The 24,381-nt window shown below is 36.7% G+C and overlaps 1 protein-coding gene and 1 long non-coding RNA gene across 3 annotated transcripts; one reads left to right on the top strand and one right to left on the bottom strand.

Annotated features, from left to right (window-relative positions):
- Window positions 1-2,952: 2,952 nt before the first annotated feature.
- On the bottom strand, window positions 2,953-5,415 carry LOC309503911. Of its 2 annotated transcripts, XR_014207932.1 has the most exons (6): window positions 4,875-5,415; window positions 4,438-4,489; window positions 4,185-4,249; window positions 4,037-4,095; window positions 3,850-3,953; window positions 2,953-3,649 (listed from the first exon to the last, which is right to left on the bottom strand). It is a non-coding gene; the product is annotated as an uncharacterized lncRNA (long non-coding RNA). The 2 variants fall into 2 exon arrangements; XR_014207933.1 differs by lacking the exon at window positions 4,875-5,415 and having other exon boundaries at window positions 4,438-4,527.
- A 602-nt stretch (window positions 5,416-6,017) lies between these two features.
- Window positions 6,018-24,058, top strand: sh3bp4 (SH3-domain binding protein 4). The gene is made up of 5 exons (XM_082175316.1): window positions 6,018-6,170; window positions 8,781-8,969; window positions 9,066-11,395; window positions 17,119-17,307; window positions 21,582-24,058. Exons 2-5 carry the CDS (start codon window positions 8,858-8,860, stop codon window positions 21,804-21,806), a joined length of 2,856 nt encoding a protein of 951 aa, XP_082031442.1. The 5' UTR covers window positions 6,018-6,170; window positions 8,781-8,857; the 3' UTR covers window positions 21,807-24,058.
- The last annotated feature ends 323 nt before the right edge of the window (window positions 24,059-24,381 follow it).

The following is a 24,381-nucleotide window of genomic DNA, read 5'->3' as shown; positions in this document are numbered from 1 at the left end:
CAGACACAAATCAGACTGCTTTTTATTGTTGTTGATTGCTCCTGTTGAGGAAATAGCATGCGCTGAGATGTTGTTCTATTCATATTTTCACTGTTTTCATAAGATATGTTAAAAAGGTATCTGGAATCTTTTTTTTTTTTTTTTTTTTTTTTTTTTTAGGTTAAAGGGAAATGTAAGAGGAAGTTGTTTATCTAGCAGTAGGGAAAAAACACAAAAGAAAGTCTATATTCTGAGTTATCACTTGTATGTTGGTGGCACTTTGATATGTCACACTGAAAATGACAGTTGAATATGTTCAGCTTCTCCGTGTTTCTGTATGACAGCGTGCTGTGACATCTTTTAATAATTATTTTGCGCATACGGGTCAGTCCAGGACCAAGATTTGAGGCCACATTTAAAACGATACAAAAAAAATAAAATAATAATCAGATGTGAGCAGTAGCCTAATCGCAATTGAGCACTAAGGCTTGCAGTGTGAACATAACCTTTGATACCCATATGTTAATACCATTAATTAAATTGCCCTTCTAATAACGATAATGTAAAAGGCTGTTCAATAACACTACTATGATTTTATAATAATTTTAGAGTTTTCTAACAAAAACAAAAGCAAAAACTTCCTATCAGCTGGTTTTGGATGACATCTAGTGGTTGTGCCCTATCTGTGCAACTATAAATTCTTCATAGCTGATAGCTAGGGTACAGATCCACAATCCTGAAGCCTTTAGGTGGGTGTGACGATCCAAGGGGCTGTGGTACTTTATTTTGTCCAGCAGGTGTCTCTAGGTAACACTTTTTGTGTCTCCAGGTTAATTGCTGTGTCGCAGGTGTGGAGAATTGGTTGTGATTAACCATGCTGCTTATAAGATGCGGGCTTTCTCACCCTCGGGAGGTCTCTGCTGGTCTCGCTGCTTGGTGGACATGCTGACTTTCTCACACTCTCTAGTCCAAGGCTTGATGTTGTTGGTTTTTGCATCTTTATATTTGACTTTTTGTTTAATGTAGTTATGTCTGTTTCCTTGATTAAATACTTGTTGTTTCAAATTTGATTACGTGTTTGGCCTCCCCATTCATGTTGCTACTCCTTGAGCCAAGGGGTCGTAACAGTGGGTCTCTGGAAGCAGGACTACACTGCTCTGGTTTTGGTGACTAGGGCCCACCATACAGCATACACAGAGATAAACACATCCATAGAAGAAAATCTTGTCTGAGAACAGAAACAACAGTCTCAGCTTTATTGCAATCGATAGGCCTACACTTACAATACCGAGGGGGGAAAAAAGCCAAACTATAAAGGCATGATGCCAATCATGACTGATATGGATCAAATAAATTCACAGAAGTGAGAAATTAGTAGTTATTAGTAGAAATTAGAAGTGTAGTTAAGAAATTAATCTGTTACATTGAGGACAAGTGAACATGATATTATCTAATGAATGGGAATGGGAGCTTAACTGGATTTAAGTAAAAAATTAAGAGATACAACATATTCCTTGAGCTTAGCATTCAACTGGCAAGTTACAAACTACAAGGAATGAAGAAAAAAGATTGCTATTAACAAGAAGCCTGTTTAAAATAGGGGAAACATGCATTTTATAAAATTGTATAAAATCCTACTTTATAAAAAACTAGTATGATGTACTTTATCAAGGAGGGAATTTATTCCATAAGGGGAAGACGGGGGATGGAATTAACACTTTTTCTTTGAGCATCAGTAACTCAGTGGTTGTTTGTTGTAGATCTCTCAAACTTTGATACATGGTAGCCACATTTGTCTACTACAAATATAAAACACACTTGGATGTGTACAATCACAGATTATGTGAGTAATGTCAAATACAAAGAGTTTGGTTGTTACAACCTACCCCACTTCTGGGGTGAATTATAACACTAGCTGGGGATAGCAATGAGAGGTAATTTGCTGAAATAAGATCCACATTAAATTTGTGCATGAACTTCACTGAAGAACAAAGAATATAATTTTTTTTAATAAAGTAAATGATTTAAACATTTATCACAAAAACAACTGCCTTGTGTGTGTGTACTGTATTCCTGACACAAGGTTTCAGTCACTAGCTGTATCCATCCACCTATTTTTATGTGAATTTTGGTTTCACGTAAACACACACACACACACACACACACACACACACACACACACACACACACACACACACACACACACACACACACACACAGGATGGAAGTCAAATAATGGTACAACAATATGATTGCTAGAAAAAAAATTGTATCTTGATAAAAATGTTTCTTTCCTGAAAATATTTTGTTGGTCATAAAATCTACAATGTTGCTGAAAATCACATGCCACTTCTTATGTGAGCTCAAAAGGGAGATGGGAGTGTATAATGACATCACCACAGCTCTTTTCTGACTTGTTAAACTGACATAACATATTGAACTGTGGAAATTGAGATCTACGTTCTCTAACTGTATCCAGTGTAAATTTTAAACAAATTTAGGTTACAGGTTACAGAAAGAAGACTACAAGCACTGTTAGACTTTTCAAGGGTTTTTTACAGTAACTTACTGGCAACACTGTTGCCAGTAAGTTACTGTAATTAAGAGTTACAGTACCAAACCGTATTTCAGTTTTGTGTAATACAGTGCATTACTGTAAAAATGAAGCTAATCAGTACAGTGCATTACTGTAAAAACTAAGCTAATCAGTACACTACTGTAATTATTTTTATTTGTACTAAATATAAATTAGATTTGATAATTTTGATATATGATTAATTTTATTTTTATCCTACATAAGTACTACTTTCATACAAACCAATTAGACAAAGTTATCACAAAATACCATTTTTTTTATTTAAAACATTTCATATATATCACAAAATAAACATGCCAATGCTGGAAATGATGTGTGAAATTTTTACACATTAATGGGTAAGTTTAAAGACAAAAATTTTTGTGTTAATTTTAACTCATTCATTGTGTTAATGATTTTAACAAAGTAAATATGTCAGAGAGGTTAGCACAAAGATGTGTAAACGTGTTAAATTAACACATTATGTGCTGTCCTTCACTGCAAACATTTTTGAAAACATACATAAAATCATAAACAAAACATTAGCATTTGACTAAATGAATGTAGAGTCATTGGTTGTTTAGCTTATACAAGTATTATAATGAAATATCAACCATTACATTCATAAAACTGCAGAATATAAATACATTTTTAAGCATTCAAAAAGGAAATGTCCAAAACAGGACAAAACACAGTTCTTTTCACAATACAAGACACATAACCCCACCTTAAAAATAATTTCACTTATTTCCAAAAATGTGTTGGATTCATGTACACTGGTGGCCAAAAGAAGTATTTAAGTGGCGTAATGTTTTTGAAAGAAGTCTCTTTGATGCTCAAGAAACATTTATTATTATTATCAATGTCTGACTGTCTACTCCATCTTTTCTACAGCATAGGAGTAAAAGTCATCATCAAAATAATCTTTAAAAAGCCAACACAATGTTTTTGTCCACCTTTGTGAATAAATGAACTTCTCCAAAGATTGGTTCCTGTTCAGAACTTGATTGACAACATCAGAGTGTTCCCTGGTCTGCATGCGTGCCCACAAACACTAATGTACTCAGTCCTTCAGAGGAGATCCCGGTTCCAAAACTATATGTGAGAGAGAGAGAGAGAGAGAGAGAGAGAGAGAGAGAATATTAGTGTCACATTATTTTTAACCTCCTTTTTTGTTAATTTTTATTATTATTTTCACAAAAACTTAAGAATATATATTTGTAAACAGCTTTTGTCAATAAATAGCATACAAAAGAACTAAATTAAATTATGCCAGATTAAATTTTAATACTTACAAATCCTAAATTCTGTCCAAAAATGCTGAGATGCATAGAAAGAAGTTGAACGACTGAAATAGATAATTTTAGCCCATTTCAGCTTGTCTGCAGTGAAGGAGTACCTGTTTGAGACAAATACACAGTAAGATACATGCAAGAAATCACTGTGTGATGATCGTTCTCCTTCCTACAGTAGTTAACCCACCTGTGCACTGATATTAGGACCTTCCTAGTCAGGTGGAACTGCAATGGTAGAGTCGCTGGCTAATAAAATATAAAAATAATGCAAAAATATAAACTTAAGTTTAGAATGCTAGATTTGGTCTTAGTGAGAGTTTTACTGCAGTGCTTACCTGGATACATTTAATCTGGTGAGACTGAACAAAGACAATGGTCCATCTTCTGATTGGTTCATTTGCTGTGTAATAAAGTTAGACATAATGCAAAGGTCACTTATTTGATATAAAGTTAGCCAATTTTATAGAGATTTTATAAGATATTGTTAGCTACCTAGTCTGCACCAGTGGCTCAAAAGCAATTTTCACATAGTGTATGCTAATCATTTCAGCAAACTTTTCAAAATATATCACAAATGGGCTGGCCTACCTCTGGAATCTTGCTAAGTCACTGGCGCGAATTGGCGCTTTGTTGCAGTTGCCTTTAAACACAAAAATGGAAGTAAATATTAAATTCCATAAAAAATAAAAAAAACTATAATATGGTATAGTTTGCAAACTAATGCTAAAACTATAAAGGTTCTCATCAGTAGGCCAACATTAAGATATAAACAGAATTTCACATTAGTTTATTCACATTTATTGTTAATGTAAACGCGTTGCTCGTTGGCATATTTTAACTCGACAATTCAATAATCTAACAAAGTGTGTAAAATGAAACGTTAGCTCAGTTTACCATGGTAAAGTTCGTTACCGCCATGTTGACGACGAGTAACGTTAGGCTAACGTTAACGTTATAACATACGTTAAACTGGGCACAATCCTGTCAACATACACAGAATGTTTTTTGTTTTTTGTTTTTTTTACCTTGCTTGCTGATCTCTCTCTCTCGGTGAAGTGAATTCCGTCTCTTCCCCGGGCCAGACACGAACGTCGCGATCCAACAAAAGACAGACCCCATTACCTACACTGGATGTCTGTCTGACGCGACACGACAAATCCCAGACAGTGTAGTGATGCGCCGCGGCCGTTATATTTCAGACGTAGTCCGATACGAGTCCAAGCGCTCGCACTAGTTCTTACAAGGGATAAACAGGTTTGCATTTAAAGGTCCGGTCGCTTCAATGTGTCCAATATAGACAGCCTCTGGCTATTATAGCGTTGTAGACACGTGGTGTAAGGCAAAAATTAGGAAATAAAAAGCACGGTGGAATGGTGCCAGCCAGAGAGGCAGTTACGTCAAATACAGTAGTATACAGCAAATTAAAAAAATACAGTAAGTCTCTGTATGTGGTGTTAGACGTCACAGAAAATTCCCATGATGCAATTGGAATCACAGTTATTTACTGTAAAGAGAAATAGCAGTATAATACTGGGGGATTTAAAGTAAATAACTGTAGAAATTACAGAAAAGTCTAACAGTGAGGCACAAACCGCTTTGCTATATGCTACATGTCCACCAGGTGATGCCAGACATGTATTATTTAGACACATTCCCAAAAAGGGTTGAACTTGATGAGCTGATTAGATGTAATTTCGATGTCGCAACTTTTTTTGTGACTCACAGTTTATTAGAAATGAGGTGGAAATGTATCTATGGCACTAGGCTACATGAGGCTTTCTTAAAATCAAATCAGATTAATTATCTAATGAGCAAGATTTTCAGTGTAATTTAATCCAATAAATGGAACTTAATAGCCTAAAGCACATCAAACTACAATAAAACATTTAAATTTACAATATGGAGTAGGCCTAGGCTAATAAGGCATATAGGCTACCTTAGCTCAATAAAACTTGTATCAGTTAAAAAACTGTATGGCAGTTAAAGTGTAAAGGGTTTTATATGTTTTTCAGGTGAAGCCTATAGTGCCAAATTCGGACCCCCGCCAAAGCCAGATTAGGATACACCTCCAAGTCCCCAGTATAGGTAGGTTTAGGATTAGGTATGGAGGTGGGGTTAGGGTTAGGCAATCATTTAGCGGCTTAAACAAGGGGGGTAATAATTTGTCAGGGAGTCGAAATTAGGCACAACAGAGGGACTCCTCCTGGCTAATGACGTCACGCGGCTTCTCCACTAAAACAGTTTGGGATTGAGACGCGCGCTCACGACAGCCTCACATAACGGTCCACACACTCAAGAGACTGGACTGCATCTGCAATAAAGTAAGTAGGCTATAATTCATATATATTTTGCCTTTATTTCTTCATCGGGGTTTCACAGATTAGTGTTGCATTGCTTTTTCCGCCAATACAATTGAGTTACAACTTTCCTAGCTGAATTTACAGCTGCGGTTTCTGACAACTCAGTTTAAATCGAGTTTATGATTTTTGTTTTCGTCGTGATAGACACTAAAGTGGATTAAAGTGGAGCCCGTGTAAGTGTGTAGGTCTACTGAATGTCCTCGTTCGTTGAGATTTCACAATCCGTCTCAACTTGTCTGAGATACACCCACCAACCGTCTTTTATCTTACATAAAGAATCTGAACTTACTGTTTGAAAGTTTAAACTTGCATGTAGTTCTAAAAACCTGGAAAATGTCAGAACATTTTCTTTTGCGCCATATCTTTTGCCTGTAACTGTATCGGATGCAAATTTGATTAGTAGGCTATTAGAACTCAAACCTTCAGGAATCCTCTCATGTCAAACTAGAAGCTCCTCTTAAATAATATATACTTTCTCTGCAGCATTAATGTTTAATTTAACAGTCTGAACATGATTTTCTACCCATTTCTCCTCAAAAGTTATCTGTAGCCTATATTGAGATAAATGGAAACATTAAACATAGTTCAGACACTGGTTTGAACACTGTTTTGATCTCTGCCTGGAATGTATTGTCAAACAAATTTTTTATTCATTTAATCTTCACAGTAGATTACAAATTCATGTTTAAATATTGCCCTGTACAAGGAACACAGAGGAGAAATAGTTGGAAATAATAGAACTAGAACTAGAACTAGATTGTTATTGCAATGTCACCAAAAGCAGTGGCCATGCATGCTTCAAAACTCTGCAGGCTTGTAAAACAAGTTCAGTTTGGAAAAAAAAAGACAATGATATAAATGTCCATGACAGTAACAATTAGTTCAACAAGCACAGAGATAGTTAAATTGGGTATGACTGGTATGTCCTACCATGTTGACTCGCTAAAATATGATAAAGTTGTACAATGTAAGTTTTGGGAAATGCAGCACATCTTTATTTCACAGGCATTTCCTCTGTTTTTCTGAAACAAAAGGTGGAACAATCAAACAGTCTTTCACAGAACAGATCCTAAACACACACACACACACACACACACACACACACACACACACACACACGTTTTCAGGAACATTTTGACCCAATTCTAAAGAAACTAATCTCTAAATAAGCAGTTTACCACAGATAAATTTGTAGTCATCTCATACAATATTCAACTTAACACAGCTGCTCTCCATTTGCTGATACTTAATTTGCTGCTTATTTGATCTATTTACGAATGGTCTTACTTTGTAGCATTGCCATTTGAATTTATACAAAACTAACCTTCACTGAGTGAATTTGCTTTCACTAACGGTGAGGCTTTATGGAGACCTTCTAGTTTTAAACATATTGAAACATATTGAGTCCAGCCAACAGCATTGCACATAGTGATTGCTTTGTTAGAGTGATAATCTGATGGAGTGCAAAACAGTTAGTAATTTCATAATATGTCAGACTGATGTGTGTGAGACATTCCTAGTAGCCTACAGCTGGGCATTTTCTCTAAAGGCGCTTCACTGTGTGTGCTTTCTTCCCCAAGGTGGTAGCCATGGAAACCACTGATGTGTACAGCTGGAGAGCCTTTATAGTTCATGATCAGACTTAAGAGGATGCCGAATTCCACTCAAACACTATCCTACTTTTGATTACTAAAAGCAAGCGTTGTTTGATCCTTACGCTTGCAGATTGTGCACTTAAAGCAGCTCAGATGGAACTTCTATTTATTTATGAATAATTAAATCACTTTGCGCAATATTTTAAGCAATCATTTGACAACATAAGTCATTGCACAAAAATAAAAGTATAATAAAATAAAAAAGGAAATACATTTTGTTCCTTTGATTTCAGGATATAGAAGCAATTGACTGTGTGAACTTTCATAGAGAACAGGGCTTTTTATTCTCAGTTTGTTTTCAGGAGGATGTCATGAATAAGGTAGACATGTCTGGACAAGAACAAATATTTCTGCCCATATTAGCCTTATCTTCAAGACATGTAGTAGCAAAGTGTGGCATCTCTTAGGTTTAGGATGATAAATGGAACAAGGAAATGAAACGTCTGAAATGTCCCATATACAGTATATATACACACAAGTCTGATAGACCAATATGAAAATAGTTGTAGGATTTTCTCTACAATGACTAATTAAATACATTGAAGAAATCACAGTTAACAGCGTAAAAAAAAAAAAAAATATATATATATATATATATATATATATATATATATATATATATATATATATATATATATATATATTTCTCTTTAAAGATTTTTTTTTTTCTGATTGCACTTCTTAATCAGAAAAGAACTGTAAGAAAAGAACTGTCACACAATCAATATAAGAAAATCATTATTCTTTAGAAAATATTTGAGAAATAAAGATTTTTTTAAGAATTGCACATAACATTCTTATGAAATTCTTAATTTTCTTGAATTCCTAGTTTATCTCTGGTGGTGTTATTGTGCGAATAACATCAAATTTCCTTAAAGAAAAAATCTCATAATGCCATTATATTGCTTTGTAACAGATATTATGGAAGGCCATTGATCTCTCAATCTGAAACTGAAAAAAATTTGAGACAAGAGGTGGAGTTCGATACTCACCATGGCTGCCCATCGCATTCGATCAGCGAACAACAACACTGTGCTCCCTCGCTGCAGATCTGAGGGCGCACTTATCGATCACAGTGAAGGAGTGTCAGAGGCCACCCTTACAGGTGTCAAAGGTTTATTTTCTTATTCTTACCTTGAAATCAACGTATTGTTAACTTTTATGTTTAATCTCATGCACCATTTCTTTTTCTTTTTTCCAGCGCCTTCTCCTAGCGCCTTACGACTGGATGTTACCTCATTTGGAGCAGTCAAGGAAGTCATTGCCATTAAGGATTACTGTCCGTCCAGCTTTACCACTCTTAAATTCTCAAAGGGAGACTGTCTTTATGTTATAGACACATCGGGGGGAGAGTGGTGGTATGCACACAACAGTAAAGAAATGGGATACATCCCAGCAGCCTATGTCCACCCAATCAATTATCGAGACTCCTCGTTCAGTGATAGTGGTATGATTGACAGCCTAGGTGACATTTCTGAGGAAGTGAAAGAAATGGACATCTCAGGGGAGTGGCCGGGGTCCTCCAAAACCACAGAATCTAGAAATGAAAATCCTTTTGTTAATAAACGGATGTCAACTAACCCTTTCCTAAATGGCACGGTGCAAGGCTCCTCTGACCAAAACAGTAAGCATAATTCAGTAAATGCTTTGTGTTTTGATGATCTCTCACTTCCCATCTCAAACACCAGCAGCACTGTTAACATTAGTGGCTTTGAAAGTGGGCTCTTTCCCAGCTCAGGGATCGGTCCAAATCTTCGCCGAAACAATTCGTTTTTTAGGAGCAAGCGCTGCTACAGCATGTCAGAGCTGTCTGTCCTACAGTCCTTGTCTGATGGGAATCAAGGTTCCTTGAGTTTTTTTGGTGGCATGAAGTCACCTAAACCTGAGCATTATCAGAGTAGAGAGGATTTCAAAACGGCATGGCTAAATCATCGTAAACTTACGCGATCCTGCCACGACCTGGACTCCATTGGACAAAACCCAGGTTGGGGGCAAACCCAGCCAATAGAGACCAACATTGTGTGCAATCTGGACAGTGCAGGCGGTGCCGTGCAGCTACCAGATTCCAGTATCAGCATACATATCCCTGAGGGCCATGTTGCACCTGGTGAGACTCAACAGATATCGCTGAAGGCCCTCCTGGACCCACCATTGGAGCTCAACAATGATAGATGTACTACTGTAAGTCCAGTGGTAGAAGTAAAACTCAGTAACATGGAAACCAAGACCCCAGTCACTTTAGAGATGAAGGTGTCTGTTGTAGTGAAGATAGAGAGCCGCAAAACCACAGAGGTGGTGTGCGTAAGAAGCGACTTCAAAGAAGGCCCATATGTCTCGATTCCACATGTATACATGTATGGAGACACAGTTCAAGTGACTCTGGACAATTTAGAACCTTGCATGTATGTCTCTGTGGTTGCTCAAGCACAAACTGTGGCCCCATACAACACGGTGTGGGAACATGTCGTAAAAAAGGTCACTCTTGGGGTATACGGGCCAAAACACATCCACCCATCCTTCAAGACAGTGGTGGCCATTTTTGGGCACGACTGCGCCCCGAAGACGTTGCTAGTGAGCGACGTAAAAAAGTACTCCCACTCTACTCCACCTGTCGTCCTCCAGCTCTGGGGAAAGCATCAGTTTGTACTAACAAAACCTCAAGACCTTCAAGTTGGCGTGTATTCGAACATGTCTAATTTTGAAGTAAAAGCCAATGAACAGGCAAGAACAGTGAGGGGATTCCAGATCAAACTCGGCAAAGTTGCCCGTCTCGTCTACATGATTGCAGCCCGGGATTCTACTGACATTTTAGATTTTACTTTGCGAATTCAAGTCAAGGATGATAAGGACTGTATCCTGGCCCAGTTTTGCGTTCAGACCCCAACCCCACCACCAAAAACAAGCACAAGCTCCGCTCAAAGGCGCTTCCTAAAGAAAAAGGAAGTGAACAAAATTGTACTGTCTCCTCTTGCAGTGACCACAAAGTACCCTGTGTTTCAGGACAGACTAGTCAAAAACATGAAATTTGCTAAGTTGCTAAAAACTGTTATAAGACAGTCCAAAAGCCTGTATTTGCTAGAGTATCTTAAAGGAGATGTGATGGCTCTTTTGAGCGAGGAAAAAATAAAATTTAAAGGACATCTATGGACCAAAGAGTGGTACATCGGATATTACCATGGAAGAATTGGGTTGGTGCATGCAAAAAACATTCTAATCATGGGAAAAGTGAAACCTGTTCATTTCAAAGGGCCTGATCTTATGACTACAGTTTTTTTAGAACAGATCCTGAAGCCCTGCATGTGCCTGACATACATCTACGCATCAGTGCGAACGATATTGATGGAGAACGTGGCGAGTTGGAGAGCATTTGCTGATGCTTTGGGCTACGTCAATCTGCCTCTGGCACATTTCTGTCGGACAGAGCCGGACAGTGAGCCTGAAAAAGTGGCTTGTGTTCTCGAAAAGCTTAAGGAAGACTGCAACGCAGCTGAGGGCAAGGAGAGGAAGTCTTTCCAGAAGGAACTCATGAAGGTAAGCATTGATATGGATGTAGATCTTTCAGTTAAACTTGAGTGTGTACTGAGAGCACCTTTGTAGAAACTAAACATAATAATTGTATAAAATGATATAAATTATGTTCAAAATAAATAAATAAAATTATCAATTTATTTTTTCTTTACTCATACATTAATTCATTTATTATTTATAAGATTAGCAACTGCAAAGAGAATCGGGAGAAGAGTGACGTTTTTGAAAGTTAACAAGTCAAAAGTCTGAAAGTCAACTATGATAGCAATAGATCCAGCCTGAAATCGAAAAATGTCATTACTGAAAATGATAAAAACGATGAAGCAGCATACAGTCGACCTCGCAGATGTGATTGAAGGATTTATTCTACACTTTTCGGTTTTGCAAATGAATAGATTTGTATTAATTAAACTATGAATTATAGATCATTTCTGTAGTTCATACCAGAGCCAGTCAAATAAATATTTCATAACATACTCAGAGCACTCTTCGTATAACTGTGTCAATAAAGCTTGATGTGAAAACTTATGTCAACAGGAACCTGAAGCAGGATGTTTCCTAAGGAAATATCAAGTTGCATTTTAGCTTGTATTACAAACACACTTTTAAATATAAATCTGCTCTATAATGCATCAGTCAATCTGCAGTAATTACCTAAAGCAAACCTCTCTATGTCAGGAAGAGTTCACTGAAGACTCTCTAAATAAAAATATTTTAATACACATATTTCAATATGAAATAAAAAAAGCAATTGTGATTAAACCTCTAAATATATCAATATAAAAATGCACATGTAAGAAGGACTTGCCTTGCCTACAACAGTCCACCAGTGGCCTTCTCATTAATGCCGTGTTTTGCTCAAATATTTCATTTCATATGAGCTTCAATGAAAATTCCAGTGCTTATTCTGACAAAGCAGCACAGAATGAAACCATTTTAATGTTAAATATTCAAGGTCAATGTGTTAAATATCTGTAGGTTGACTTCCTGAAAAGTGTAAACACTGTCAGAAATTACACACTTTTTCCTTTAACGTTGCTGCGATAATGTATGCAATTTTGTGTGTGTGTGTGTGTGATTCAATTACTCAAACCAATTTTGAAAAGTCAGAAACACACCAAATCACCTAAAAATTATTTAGCAAAATAGGGGTTTAAAACTTTCAACTTATGTGCAACTGTAAAAGTAAACAACCACCCAGATGAAAAAAATGAACTTAAAAAGTGCAAGACTTAAAAAGATTATCTTCAGTATCTGATATCAACACGCATATCATATAAAGGGCATGCGCAGACACGCTTAAGTTTAGTTAAAGGTTGTATCAGTGATTTCAGGCCCAAACATAAATGATCACATTCATCTAATCTTTCCTAACGATCCGCTAGCTGCCCGCCCCATAAGCAGGCCGTCAAAAAAACGCGTCTCTGTAGGCAGCTTAGGCTCTGAGATCTGCACACAAAAACAATTGGTTTCACCAACCACTCAAAACCAAAATAAATAGTGTTCCAACCAATCACTGACAGGGGGTGGGTGAACCTCACAACACCCACCCCCCGTCGGTGATTGGTTGGAACACTATTTATTTTGGTTTTGAGTGGTTGGTGAAACCAATTGTTTTTGTGTGCAGATCTCAGAGCCTAGGCTGCCTACAGAGACGCGTTTTTTTGACGGCCTGCTTATGGGGCGGGCAGCTAGCGGATCGTTAGGAAAGATGAATGTGATCATTTATGTTTGGGCCTGAAATCACTGATACAACCTTTAATGCTGGGTTTCAACTGAAATAACAATGAGCTGAAACAGCATCTGCTCAAAACACCACATTTGTAGTGAGATTAAAATTATATTGACAATATACATTGTCACATAGCACGACCCTTTGACAAAGTCAGTTTAAGAGCTTGATATCACTGAAGTGAAGCTAGCAGATACTGTCAGATAGAAATGTTCTTCATGTCCTAAAATTAGGAAGGGTCATCTGTGACCATCTCAAACGTGACAACAGACCCGTGAATGAAAATGGCGGAAGATGTGAACGTGTTGAAGAGTCTTAGTTGTGCAGATGTTTCCTTTCTTATTGTTAACATTTACACAGAAGCATCAAATATGGACCGAGAGGCGCCTTAAACTACACAATCCCTCCACACCTACAAATCTAGTGCCAAGATATTGCTAACAGATATGCAACTGTAATTCTCTGCACGTTTTAATAAACTACTTGCATATTCTGAATAGAGAAGAATTTGCATTTTAGAGCAATGGATTCCCTCTTGAATTCCCTCTGGCTTTTTGATTTATGAATAAAATGAGGTCTGCAGTTAATATTACACAAAGAGAATTTACTGTTTTGTTTTACAAAATAAATTACACAGTCAAATGTGAATTTTGAAACCCATTAGAAATTCCCAAGGGAAGCCGTAGTCAATTAGTCTTTCGGGTTACCTATGGACATTCTGACTGAACAGCTTTATAGAACTTTGCAATTCCATTTTTAATCAGTAAAAGTTCCAGTTGTAAAACTTTTTCGTGGCATATTCTCCAGTCTGGGCTTTATTCAGGGTCAGATGAATTTACAGACATGCTTCAGAAGAACGAGTGAATGTCTCTAAACTTTGAGTCTTTGATTCCCCACGGTCTCCTCCCATTTCCCTTAGCCTATTGTTCCAGCAGAAGAGTGGTTCTGTATAAATGGTCAGAGATTTCTGACAATAGTTTATAAACAGAAAAGAGAAGACAGAGCGGTCAGCTTATATAACAGGAAATCAAAAGAGACAGGCAAGAGGAAATATAATGAAGTATGAGTAATATCATAAAATCAGATGTTAAAGAAGATGAATTTAAGAGAGAAACGTACTGAAAGCATTCAAGTAACCGTGTGTTCAGCTGTCTTATTAATGTAAGCTGCATTGTCTAGTGCACATGCAGTGTTAAATCAAGGCTAGCAAATGTACGAGCATGCTAACTAATTCACGTGTTATGTTATATGAATTTAAAGAATTTCTGCACTGATAAAATATCTCGATTTGCTCAAACAGGCTTTGTGTGTAATATAATTCAATTCCTGTAGTAGGTCAACTGGTAGATCATGATGCTAACAATACCTGTCAATTTTTTTTTATATGTAGCTTGATTTCACTTTACTGAGTAAAAATACTCCAATGTGCTACTCAATTCTCAATGTGTGTATTTACAGACTTTTTATAGGTCAAATTAACAACACTTCTTTTGGAACTGTTTACATTTTCCAGAATATTAATATAAAATAAACTTTTTCAAAAAGTTTAGCCAGCTAGGTTCACTGGTTATACTTTGAATCAATGTATCATCAGTAAGAAAGAATCTGCACACCAAAAAATAAACAAATAAATCATGGAGATAAGAGGCTCAGAGTACTTATGGGAAAGTCCAATGGACTGAAACATTTTGTACTTTTCTTTTTTTGTGCAGCTCAATTTATAAGCCTCTTGTCTGCCATTAATTGTTTGTTTTATTGTTTTATTATTATTATTTTATGTGTGGATTCCAGCATATAAAGAGAAATTTAGGAGAGAACAAAATAACAAAACAAAGAAACCAGCTTTGGCATATTTGTGTGCAAAACAGTGAAATTATTAGGAATTAAAATCATTATAATAACGATTTGCCCTGGATAATTTTCTCAATATACTGTTTAAATGATAACACATTTGGATATTCTGTTTTCTAGTTATGTTTACTTGACATTTTTGTCATTTCTGAGGAATTAACATCTTGTTCTGGATTCTGTGACAGTAAAAATCCTGAGCAGCAGATTTTGTTTGTCTTTCTGTTACTACTGTGTCTCTGGAGGGTTTACTTAATAAGTTCCTGACTGTGACAGGGGTCAGAGGTGAGACACCTCAGGAAACAGGTGCACATGAAAGGCCTTATCTCTCTTTAGCTAATACACACAATCAATGTGTACAGAGTGTGATACTTTCACACACAATATGCTTTTTATTTCACTTGCATCCAGACAGTGAGTGGCAAATTCACTGCTTGTGCTACAGGAGAGGAGTGAAGATTGTACCGATCACAAAAATGTATCTTCCTTTTAGCACTCACTGAATGTACAAGTCAAAAACATACCGTCCTGTGTGTTTGTAGAACTAACATCTTTTATAAGATGGAAAGCATCCAAGACTCCTGCTATCTCATTGCTCTGTTTGGAACCAAACAGGTCTTCTGGGGCATCAGCGCCGTGTTCCTCCCCCTCTGAGCAGACTTCCTGTCATTCCAAACATTCCAAGACACGGAACTGGAATCAGAGATTAGTGGGTTCAGGGCGTGTAACTTTTAAACACTTGCTTCTGTTGTGAGACCATATTTGAGTGCATGAAGAACACCTGCACTTTTGACAAATGCTGAATTACATTCACTGATGGCACTAGTAGAAAGACTGATTCTTTTCTTTATTGTATAAAAAAGCACTAACAAAGTATAAATGTCACATGTCATCATCACCAGATAACAGTTTTGTAGATCAGTGAAAGTCATATATTCAAAAGGCACAGTGGAATATAAGTCCTTATTCTGTTTTTTAAATGTCAGAACAAACTCTAAGGAAGAAAAGAAGGTCACGTTAATAAGACAGAACACTTGGCAAAAGAACGGCCGGATATTCCACCCTAACATTTCCCTTGTCCAAGGGGCCCGGAGTCACTCTCATTATATTGTGCTCACAGGAGCATGCACGTCGCTTCCTGCATATCGCCACATTTATCAAAGGACCCTGGATGATGACTTGAGCTCTTGATTGGTCCAGATCTTCTGAGGCGGTGCTCAGAAAACCACTAACACTATCTCAGTTTTGTAGTTTTTGTTGCTGTGTACTTTTGGTGAAGGTTATTATTAGAACAGGCTTTATTTAGCAACAACTAGGGGAAAAAGAAAACACTTTTTTAAATAGCAGATGACATGGTGTGACATTATAAAAGCAGATAAACAATATTACACAAACTTAAACTAAACTATAAATTTCAGTTTGATTTGAACTATTTTACTGTGTCAAATATTTGCATATAGATTCAACGTCATTTACGATTTTGGGCATGATATTTTAAGCTTGGGGTAATGCATTGTAAGGGATGCACTGGTAATAAAATTATGGCCGATACTTACCTACCATTATTTTTTTATATGTTAAAGCTGATAACCAATAAATGGTCAATTAAAATTCGTAACTGAAAACAATGAAAACTAAAATAAACCATTTTAAATGTTACAATAGTGTTTAGGCATAGAATATTAAAATGTACAGTTTGAGAAAAAGGATATTCCTTTGCTAAAGATTGCATCTAGATGGACAGTTACATTTTGGTTATCATTTACCCTCATGTCGTTCCAAACCAGTATGACTAAAAGAACATATTTTGAAAAAGATCTCTCTTTTTTGGCATACAGGGAAAGGGGTTCCTGTGTGGTTTTGGACCCCACTGACTGTAACTGTATAAATAAAAACAGTTCTTCAAAATAACTTATTTTGTGTTCCACAGAAGAAAAAACTCGTACAGGTTTAGAACAACGTGAGGGTGAATAAATGATGACAGTATATACATTTTTGAGTGATCCCTATAACACCTTTATGAAATTATAACTCTAAGCAAGTGTTAGACAATTGCAAAAGAATTGCACAATAAAATTTCCATTATATGTCAATATATACCAATAGAGAAAAAAAATTGGTATGCATTTCTGAATCTTTCTTTCAGGCTCTTCTGAAGATGGACTGTCAGGGCCTGGTGGCACGGCTGGTCATGGACTTTGTGCTGTTGACCACAGCGGTGGAGGTTGCGGGACGCTGGAGGGAGCTTGCTGAGAGACTGGTTAAAGTGTCCCGGCAGCAGATGGAAGCATATGAAGCTCCACACAGGGACAACAGAGGACAACTGGACAGCGAGGTAAAACAAACTCACAACGCACCCAAACCTGAACATTCTGTCATCATTTACTCACCATCATTTACTTTAGTTAGTGTGTAATGTTGATGTTTGAGCATAAACAACATCTGCAAAGTTACAACGCTCAAAGTTCAAAGCAAAGGTAGATATTTGCTTTTAAATAAATAGTTTTTTAAGGACTGATACAAACGGCTGGTAGGGACTACACAACATTCCTCCAAAATTAACATAAACCCCACCCCCGGGAACACGCAAGCAGTGTTGAGAAAAGGAAGAGTTGTTGAAGTACAGCACATGTGTGAGTCTGCATCCATCTTTTCACCTGCAATACAGTACGTAACACAAATGCAATAGCATGTCACTCTGTAAGCATCTTACAACAGTTCCCACAAGAGCGATTTTATATATTATCATGACAGAATATGCTAATCAAAGGTTTGAAGATAGTTAACTCCACATCAGCAACATAAATTCATCAACTAACCATTCAGAAATGTCCTGTTGCATTCTACATTTTTTCACTTCTTCTTGAGTCTCTCCATCGTTGTCCGACTCCAGTTTCAACATAAAAGGCAGAACAGTTTCTGACATTTTAGTGCTTGTCTGTGTGAGGTAATCGGAGCTGTTAAAGTCTGCGTGAACCGGAAGTTGCAAACGACTTTTCTCCAGTGCTGTGACGTATTTCCCAGTGAAAAGGAATATTGAACAGAGGGCAGGGTTTTACTCTAGCGCTCCTCCTCTCCATCTCTCGCTCATTACAGACTAACGATTTGAGGGGAGTGGTTAAGCGTTTCCCAAACCAAGCCGTCAAACCTACGTCATCAGGGATGGTCCTCCAATGCAGAGGGGAGGGGCATTTTCAGATTTTGATTAAAGATTACGAAGCCCAAAAATTTTTTTCTGTGTTTTAACTTGCACGGATTAATTGTTCACCACAAGACTAGTAATATGCACTAACAAAGTAAATAGGGTCCATTTTGATTTCAGTTGGACTTTAATACACTCAAGCTCTTGAAGCTCCGCCCTCTGTGCTGGTAGCAGCAGCTCATTTGCATTTAAAGGGACACACATGAAACTATGCATTTTTACTGACCCTCAAAAAGGGACAACTTTTACATGCTGTAAACAATTATCTGTGGGGTATTTTGACCTAAAACTTCACATACACACTCTGGGGACAACAGGGCCCGTATTCATAAAGAATCTTAATGCAAAGAGTAGCTCCTAGTGACAAAATTCTAAGAAAATTCTTAGAAATGTGGCCGTTTACTCTTAAAATTAAAGAAAAAATCCTAGTAAAGAAAAAAGTAATTCAGAAAGTATCTTAACCCTTAAAAGAGGTCTTAAGGTCAAAATTGTTAGGAGCACGGACGAGGACTTTTAAGAGGCTTAAGAGTTTCTTTAGCAGAGGAGAACATGGCAGAAAGACGAAGAGGGAGAAGAAATGCGTTGCAGACAATGAATAACAGTGCGTTAATAAGACGCTATAGATTAGATCGTGCAGGGATCATGTTTGTGACTGATCTTATTAGAGACACGCTAACATCTCCGACACAGCACAGAAATGCCACAGCGCCAGAAATGAAAGTAATCACTACATTACGATATTTGACAACTGGGAAAATTCCATGTTTGATACATTAAAACCAACATTCAAACCACCACTTAAATAGACATGCCAGCAATTAGTGTAATTGGCTTAGAATGATAAAAATTGTTCCTCTCTTTCCAATCAAATACCTTATAGGAAATTAACAGCATGGTAAATAAAAAAAAAGGATTTATTTACACATATATAATGTGTGTGTGTGTGTGTGTGTGTGTGTGTGTGTGTGTGTGTGTGTGTGTGTGTGTGTGTGTGTGTGTGTGTGTGTGTGTGTGTGTGTGAGAACGGTCAAATAGGAAAAATTATGCATGTCATTTCAAAGTGAAGGCTTAGAATAGACCCTATACTTAAAATCACTTTTTTTTTTTTTCTTGGACAACCAACCAATCACAGTCTTCAAAAGATTGTGTCATACATAGCAACGGGGTCAACCCCGCCTCCTTACTAAGATGAAAGTTTTTGTCTTTTCCTTACTCAGAGTTGCTCTCAGATCGGTCCCGAATCGCTTTTAAGCTAAGACTCCTACGTAAAAGTTTTTAAGCTAAATTAAGAGTTTTCTTAGAGGATTCTTAGAATCTTTATGAATACGGGCCCAGATACTTATTTTTCATATTGTATAAAGGGGCATTATACCACCCTTTTAAGCTTTACATGAGGTTGAGTCCATTTTTGGGTGAAATATTCTTTTAAAACTGACTGGCTATATATCAACTAAAAGACAAGGCTATACTCCTCCAGGAATTTAACTTAAGAGCATGTTTGATTAATGACAAGTCATGAATGATGATTTTGGAATGTGGAAGCTCTGTTATTCTGTGCTGGTGCTGATAGACTCTCAGCCTACAGAGTGACATTAAATAGGGAGGCAAAATATATATCCCGCATCCCATGGCAATTTGTAACTATTTTACATTTTGCAGAATTAGTGGCTAATTCATATGATCTCAGTCGAATGTTTTAATCCAATCTGTTTACGCCCCGCTGACGACTTAGGGGTGTGCTAAGGGCCTTCATGCTTACTGTTTTTTGTTTTGTTTTGTTTTTTTAAAATCATATGTTTTCGTACAAATCACATTGTACAAATTCATGTCAAATCACCACCTTGTAAAATGCATATACTGTATATTCTTATGAGATTGGATTGTAAAAAGGAGTTTGTTTGCATAGTTTGTTTGCACAGTTTACACAGTGTTTAAAACACATTGAAATGCTAAGGACGTGGCTCAGATTGTAGAACATTGACATTACAGACAACTGTGCAAACAAAACATAGACATAGATTATGTAAACACAAAGATAAGAAAAAAAGTATATCTGAAGTACACTGCAAAAAAATTATATTATCAATAAGTTAAGACAATTTTTGTTTTACATTGCTTTAACTCATCAAAATAAGTTAAGCAATTTTTTACTTTTTTAATTATACAAGTTATAGTAGATTCAACTAATTTTTTTTATTAGTTGGTTTAATGTAATTTAAGTTGAAATTACTTCAAAGCTGATTGTACTTAAAAAAATTAAGGCAGCAACTTTTTTTTTTACAGTGTATAGAATGTTGAATATTCTAAATGGTCACAAATGGATAAAGAACAATGTGCTAGTGAGATTGGTGCGAGACAGTAGCTGACATATGAAAAGTATAAAAATCAAGTATAGCACCCACGTCTACCATTAGGAATACGACGCCCAGCACAGCATTCTTATATAAGCTCCTTCAGTATTATCAACAGCTATCGCGCTTCTCAGGAGCTAATTACCCTCCTCCAGCTCCTCGTCCAGTCAGGATTGGCATTCTGATTCCCCTTTGAATCTGACTAAATTCTCAAATTATGTTGTACATTAAGGGTACATTTACACGACAATGATGTGCTTAAAACGGAGAAGCTTTCCATTTCAGTTTTCCGCGTACAGACAACACCATTGTAAAAACAATCCCCATTCACAGGGATCCGCGAAAAACGACCAAAAACGCTGTATTCTGCTGCCAGCCCATTAGATGGTGATGAAACACGTAATATGCTTTTGCATGACGTCATCGTCTTCAGAGATTCACGTTTTTGCTGTTTACACAGAGACCGTTTTCAAAAACTTGCACTTTGAAACCTGTTTGAAACCCTTTGCGTTTTCAGGCACCCAAAACGCCATTGTCATGTAAACGAACAGCCAAAACGCATAAAAAGTTTTACGTTTTTAGTTGAAAATGGTGTCATGTAAACGGCACCTATAAAATCTTTAATTAATGATTATCTGCAATACATTCATGTTGGTTCTGTTCTGTTTACCCTAAGGGCGGCTTATCCATGCTAGGCTGCATGGATGTGCAGGGTGATCTTGCCCAGAACAGAACCATACCGCCAATCCAAACTGTATGCTAATTGTTATTTGTATTTGACGATAGTGGTCCTGACAGGACTGGGTTTGAGCAGCGATTACAGGAAACCTGATTAAAGTGTTTGCATCTAGCTCAGAAAAGGAACCAAAATGTTCTACCAACAATTTATGAGATTATTAGCTTCCTCTTACTCTTTGTTTCACTGGCTTGGGGAATTTGCACACATTCACTCTAATGGAGAGTATACAGATTGGGTATAGACCCCTGAATATCATGTGCATGCAGGTTTACATGTCAAACTCAAATGAATATTTATTTATTTTTCCTCTCACTAAGGCTATGTGGAAACCTGCCTATGACTTCCTGGTCACATGGGCAGCCCAGATTGGGGACAGTTACAGGGATGTGATTCAGGAACTTCACACCGGATTGGACAAAATGAAGAACCCCATCACCAAGCGCTGGAGACACATCACTGGCTCCCTCGTCCTTGTCAACTGTCTGGATCTCCTACGGAGCTCCGCCTTTAGCCCCTCCCCTCAAGATGACTGTGCCATATAAGGACTGCCTACACCAACTGGCTTTTACGAGACCCAGATACACCTGATTTCAATTTATATTCCTAAAGGGCCCCTATTATGCTCATTTACAGGTTAATCATTTTGGTTAGGGGTCTAGAATAAAATTACATGATTAAATGTTCAAAAAACTAATTTTTCTTTTATTTTACATTGTTACGGCACCTGTTTCTTCAGTCTGAACGCTCTCTTTTAGTTTAGTTTTTTTTTTTTTTAACCTGCCTTCCAGAAAGCCCAGTCTGCTGTGATTGGTCTACCACTTGGAGCGTGTGTCACAAATATAATGCCCCTTACCATAACCGGTGTGTTTTAGCTTCCGGTGCTGTGAACAGGCACTGTAAAGACTACTGTAACTACGCTATGGCGTCAGTTTTGCTGTATCAGTTCGAGCCTGCGTCTGATAATGAGAGTCAAGAAGAACAATCTGATCGACCCGAAACCACCATTGCAAGCATAACTTGTGCAGGTCGTTTTTTTTAAAACCTCTCTTCCATTTCAGATATGATACAACTTTCTCCATTAAGACATTAACTGCATAGTTCAGGAAGGAGTCGATAAAAAAAATGGTGAGAACACGACAAAAGTTTGTGGTTATACTGCTGAGAAATAGTGTTTAAATACTGATTCTTTCCATTTTGATGCTTTTGTAAGTCCATGTAATGATGTTTTTCCCTCGCACGCAGTAAAAAAAAAAAGATAAACTCCAGTTTACATGCACACACATTTATAATAGGTAATAGGTCCCCTTTAAAGACCCCTTTGTTTGTACAATAAAAAATTGTACATTGGACCAAATGTGTATTTCTGATATTTTAATACAAAACAAAGGCCTCTATCTATGGATATGTAAAACTTCAAATGTAAAAAGATATGATTGTTCAGATTCATGATTTTATACTTGTAAATTTTTTACAAAATATATGCTTTTACATGCTTGTAAATTTAATACTGTAATATAGGGCTGTGCGATTAATTGTAATTGATTTTCAATGTTGGCTTCCAACGATTCTGAAAACAACATAATCGAGGTAAAACAATTATTGTGCCGCTGCCACATTCAGTCCAGGGCACCTTCCTTTCCTTCACAGAACGCTTTCGTTCCTCCCTAATTAACCCAAACTTAACATCCAAAACAGCCATATCCGCGAGTATTGTAAACTGCAGTCTACTGTTGCTAAACTGCGGGAAGTGTTTGATAATAAACAGTGTTATTAAAAGCACATTATGCCGCTGTTCCCCAAGTGGCTTTCTGTGTGCACAAACAAAGATAAGAAAATGGGCTTCAGATACGCACCTTAAACGCGTGTACACAAACACACACACAAAAAAGTAAAAATGCCTTTTTGGAGAGTATTTACGTAAACACGGTGGGTTATGTCTTAAGTAAACGTACAGAGTTGAGGAAGAAAATGTGCGTGTAACAGTATATTGGATTTGTGCATTAGCTTTTAAAGTGGCAGCAGCCTAATAAACCTGCTGCAGTCTGTCATTAATGATAATCAAACAACAAATGATAAAGGCAAATCACACGCTGATCTTGACTGAATAACTTAAGTAGCTTTAATAGGGATTCATCTATATTTAATGTGTACAGTAAGACTATGCAGTGTCATATCATATGCAGTGTTATTTTACATTTCATAATTATTATTTTTTGTAGAATATTACGTATCTGAATACAACTATTAGTAGGCTACATCTTTCTGACAATGTAAAACACTGTTTATTTAACTTGTATTTTCGTTCTGTTGTATTTATTTGTCCGTTTTGTTTGTAATGGTTTCTTTGTTCTTATTGTATTGTTGACTCTTTACTTGTCTTCTGTGATTGTTTTGAGGCCTTTTTCTTACATTAGTTAACCTAGTAGGCTATTAGTTTTTCCTGAAGTATCGATAATGGTGAAATTTCACTGGTGTTTAAAATTACTCGATCGTGAAATAGCTTAAGACTTTGGTCATATCGCCCAGCAATAATCATCAGTATTGACCAAAAAATTATCGAACAGCCCTACTGTAACAATTTTTCTCTTTTGTTTTGTGTTCTTTTATAATCCTAACTGCATTGTATGCTAAACTGCCTGTTTCACTTTGCTCTAAGTGTCTATTGTTTATGAAGGCCTACTTCAATTTTAAGTAAAAGGGAAAGCAAATATATAAACTTAAACACACATCAGCACATGTAAAAAAGAAAGAAAAAAGCGTCTGATCATCAACAAATAAAAATGTTTACTCACCATTGCGCTGAAGGTGATGAGAACTTTTCATTTGTAAATGCTTGTGCTGTTAGGCCTACTTTATTTCAGCGTGTTTTTCTTTTGTTAATAATTTCCTCTGATAAACGAAATTAATCTTAAAGGTTTCTGGCTGGAGGCAATCATTTGTACTGCAATTGTAATGTAATTTTCATTTATTCCGCTGAATCTGCTCAAACTGAAATTCACAGCTCACGAAATATCAACTTTGGTGCGTAGCGGAAGTCGAAACTTTTTCGCCTTTGGGAGAAGCTTGCGTTCAAGAGGTGAGTAGCTACGAATTAAAGTGTGTGGAGCTAGAAGCATA

This window comes from Leuciscus leuciscus (assembly GCF_965113295.1).
Source record: "Leuciscus leuciscus genome assembly, chromosome: 7".
Lineage (NCBI taxonomy): Eukaryota > Metazoa > Chordata > Actinopteri > Cypriniformes > Leuciscidae > Leuciscus > Leuciscus leuciscus.
Note: the sequence above shows the minus strand (reverse complement) of the source record. Positions and strands in the feature narration are given on the sequence as shown.

Bases quoted from the DNA above. Each gene is read 5' to 3' on its own strand.
- sh3bp4 (XM_082175316.1), top strand. From the start codon at position 8,858: ATGGCTGCCCATCGCATTCGATCAGCGAACAACAACACTGTGCTCCCT. The intron at 11,396-17,118 runs GTAAGCATTGAT...TCTTTCTTTCAG, and splicing joins TCCAGAAGGAACTCATGAAG to GCTCTTCTGAAGATGGACTG. The intron at 17,308-21,581 runs GTAAAACAAACT...CCTCTCACTAAG, and splicing joins GAGGACAACTGGACAGCGAG to GCTATGTGGAAACCTGCCTA.